The sequence below is a fragment of the Oratosquilla oratoria genome, chromosome 15 (genome assembly GCF_046742065.1).
Source record: "Oratosquilla oratoria isolate Oo_2021 chromosome 15, ASM4674206v1, whole genome shotgun sequence".
Classification (NCBI taxonomy): Eukaryota; Metazoa; Arthropoda; class Malacostraca; order Stomatopoda; family Squillidae; genus Oratosquilla; species Oratosquilla oratoria.
Window position 1 is genome coordinate 66,201,608 of NC_134791.1, and position 4,225 is coordinate 66,205,832.

General features: G+C 42.2%; 1 protein-coding gene across 1 annotated transcript; it reads right to left on the reverse strand.

The window, feature by feature from the left end:
- Window positions 1-621: 621 nt before the first annotated feature.
- LOC143033216 (uncharacterized) lies at window positions 622-3,085 on the reverse strand. The gene is made up of 2 exons (XM_076198400.1): window positions 2,402-3,085; window positions 622-2,279 (listed from the first exon to the last, which is right to left on the reverse strand). Exons 1-2 carry the CDS (start codon window positions 3,083-3,085, stop codon window positions 1,764-1,766), a joined length of 1,200 nt encoding a protein of 399 aa, XP_076054515.1. The 3' UTR covers window positions 622-1,763.
- Between the last annotated feature and the right edge of the window lie 1,140 nt (window positions 3,086-4,225).

The following is a 4,225-nucleotide window of genomic DNA, read 5'->3' on the forward strand; positions in this document are numbered from 1 at the left end:
TATATACTGAATATATACATATATATATATATATATATATATATATATATATATATGATGCATGAGGTGGATTGGACGGGGGAATGGGGGTGAGGTAGTGTGTGTGAGCAAAAATTTTTGACGCAGCCCGAAGGGATTTCTCCCCGTCCTCTCCTTTATATGGGGGGACGGAGAGGGGGGTCGCCGATTTAATGAAGCGGCCTTGCTGTGGATGTGCTGTGTCCTGCGACACTGCTTCTGACCCAGGGCAGTGGACAGGGTGCAGGGATGACCCGTCATCTAGGAGGTGCTAAGATGGGAGGGAGGGTGGAGGGGTGTGGAGTGTTTTCAGGGATGAAATGGGTGGGAATGTTTTTGTGCCTTGTCCTTTTTGGCTACCCCCCCTGGTAAGGAAAAAAAAGCCTTGATATATGTATGTATGTATGTCTGTATGTATATATATATATATATATATATATATATATATATATATATATATATACAATGCATAGCATTAGTAGAATCAGCCACGGGATAAATTTATCTAGTTCCTTACAAATATTCTCATTTCAAAGGAAACTACTATCTTTTGAAAGGGATAATAGAAAGACTAAGACTTCGGTTCGTTTCATTGATTTTTGTTACAAAAACTCGGCAATACTCGCTAACTAATTCAGAAGCAACAGAAAAAAAAAATACTTGTCCATTTGCTCAGAGGCCATTGCTAGAAATATTGATTCATAATAAGTACTTTTGTTCATATGTGCACGTCTCCATAAAAACAAGCTACGAATCTAATCTGTCAAGCCTCGAACATACTGCTGGTCTGAGATAAAACAAATGAATACACAAAAACAAACAATATAGACCTGCAACTAGGATCGGAGGACAGGAGGGGCAAAAATAAGACCAAGGGAAAAGTTGACTTTATGTTACAATGGGGGCCAAAGTCCAATTCCAGATGGCTTAAAGTGTTCCTAAGGGAAAGAAGCCCCTCACATCCACCCATTCGTTGTGGGTTTGAAACAAGGGACAATCATATATTCTAGGTGACTGCAGAGTTGAAAGGTCAGAAGTAAATTAGGGGTTGCGAAAAGAATAAGGGTCACTGGAGGAGCAAGCGCAAATTTGTGTAATGGACAGTTTTAGGATGGAGACCAAATGAACGGTCACTGAAGATTGGACAGCGTCTAAACGTAGGTAAAACTACCCAAGACCTACACAAAATGTGTTCTTGTGTAGCTGTTGAGACTATCATAAAGGAACGAGCAATTGTGAAGGATGCAATACTGTAATCAATAGGATCAGTTCTACTGAACAGACGTAATGTAACTGGGTGAATGTCTTGTTCATGAAACAAATACGGCACCGAATAATCATGGTGTAAACGTCTTGCAGTGGTGAATTACTGTAATGCCTTCATGTGGTATCTTGTGTTGGACTAACTCCACAATTCTTAAAAGAAATATCAGGACCTGAAAAAGTATTTGGCAAATTCTGACCATATACTTACAAAAGATATGGTTAATAAATTCCATGGGGTTTTATACACGTAGGCAGATTGTATAGTATTCAATGATACCTGCATGATTGAAAGCTGTGTGGGCAGTACTTCGTAATTCGAATGAAAACTATGGAGGATCTATGTGTGCAGGAAATTATTGGTCTCACCGATTCTAGGAACTGGGAACAAAAATCTAATGGAGGCACTTTCGGAGTAGAAAAAGTAATAAATCTTACATCGTATGATAAGTAGATGGGGCCGGAAGGATAGTGGGGTTACCTTAAGAAAAGGTATTATAGACACTACTTGGATACCCAATCCCTGGATGCACTCCTCTTAAATAGACATCTCCTGGGTGGATTCCTCCCGCAAAGCTCTCAGCATGGACACCTAAATGGCCTCCTCCTCCTCCTCCGTGAACAGGGTTATTGAAGGCCCCTCCGGAATAGACTCCTCCGTGAACAGGGTTAGTGAGTGCTCCTCCCGCATGGCTTCCTCCGTGAACAGGTGTAGTGAAGGCCCCTTTCGCATGGCCTCCATCTCCGTGAACAGGACTTCCATGGACTCCTGCATGAACGGGAGCTGGCGGGTCGTAATGAGCTGTACCTTCATACGTGACGACCGGGTGGAAACCGTACTCATCAGCGGTGTAGGTAACAGTTTGAAGGCGACCATCGGGGAGGTGGACGAAATACTTGCCTTTCGTCACATAACCTTCGCGGGATTCTGAGTGGCCATAGTAGTTGTTGGTGTACTCATCTTGCACGGCGTAGTCGAAGTTGTAGTAAGCTGGACCCTAGGGATGGAACAAAAAGCAATATTCAGGTTAAATTATGTCATGAAGTAAAGTACAAACTGTTCAAAACAGGATTATATGCATAATTATCGAACGCAAGGAGAAAAACGACAGATACTTACCGAGTAACTATCAATAATGTCGCCTCCATAACCACCGCCAGCACCATGGGAAACACCACCATGGGTCGGTCCTACCCCATGAGTATAGCCGTGAACTGCGCCTCCATGGACTGAACCTCCACTGTGGATTGCGCTTCCTCTATGGATGCTACCAGCTTGGTTTCCAATTGCATGCGCAATATTTCCGTGGAATGAACCTCCATGTATGGGAACACCTCGAACAGCATCAGGGCGAAAGGCTCCCTCTCCATAAATACTACCTCCATCAAAGCCACCATCATGAGAAGCACCTACACCAAACGCATTTCCACGAAGAGGACTGCCAATATGGAAATTACCACCCTGTAGAGCACCACGAATAGCCTTTCTTCGCCGTAGAGTTGACTCGCGAAATATTCTCGGGGTGGATCTTGCAACTCCACTGCCACCAGAATGGGATGTAAGGTGAAGCCCTCCACTTGTCCCTCTGGAGTGGACACCGATGGAGGTAGATCTTGCATGAGTATCCCTTCCGTCCCCTTCCCCAGATCCTAGGAAGTGTTCATCACCTTCACGTATATTGCCATGTGGTGCTCCGTAGACGCTGGAGAGCCCGAAGTGACCATGCGAGAAACCTATGTCAGGTAGAGGAGCCACCGTGCTGACGAGGGTGATGGCTATCACCACGACCTGTAACTTGGGCATGACGGAGATTATACATCATAGATACATATATAGATGTATACATGCATACATATTATATATTGTAACGTAATATTAGATATTACGTCATATGTGTAATTATGTTATAGAATTGTGTTCCTTTGTATTACATAACTATGTTCATATTTCTTGTCTATGTATGTATTGTAACAATGTTAAGCAGTAACGCCCGTCCATTATATGTAATCTCGCCTACGTGCGGAGAGAGGTGCGCACTCTTGTAGAACAAACAGACAAGCGAAATCCTGAATAGTTCGCAGCGCACAGATTTGACAGTTACTAAATAAATAGATTGTTCAAGCGAGTCGAGGGTCCTAAAACTACCCATGTTGACGTGTTAACTTACCCTCCTCCCCTCCTTTCACTCACTCGCACACTCACCCGGAAGTATTCAGTTTCCGGTCCAATGGTATATAAGCGGTGGTAACCGCTGACTCGTCGTCATATTCCCACATATTGATCTCTTGATAAAAACTAGAAGGTTTAGATTCATGAGACGATTGGTGTGAAGTGATCACCCTTTTTGCCTACATTACGTGTCTGATATACATTGCATTACTTTACTTATATTTGTACTTATTACTTATTTTGATGCATGTTCCTGATCTCTTTGTACTTAGATAGTACCATATTGTATACTTATCTTGTGTTTCTTATTTGAACGATAATTTCCATATTCTCATAATCATGTAACGGTCCCATTGACCCTACTGCCCATTCTCTTTTGTGTTGATTGCCTGTAAATATTTTCCATTAATAATTTCGTTTACTAGTTTTATCGCTAGTTTAATATTCCTTTCCTGGAATCTTCTTTGTTACCTTTACTTCTAGTCTTACGAATTATCTAGGCCCTGACCAGATAGTTCAGTCCTACAGTGGCTTCTAGAAGTGCGCTGGTTCTTAAGCACTTAGACGTTATACGTAACGTCTCTTCACATACCAGCGCCCGTAACAAAGTGGCGACCCTTGCCAAGGATATTGGATCAGGTATTTAACACATTCTTATCGAGATGGATGATATAGTTCAAGAATTCGTTCAAAATCCCAAGGTAAGTTTCTTAAAGAAACAAACTAAAGACACTTTGATAGAAATAGGCAAGCACTTTGGAGTAGACATTGATA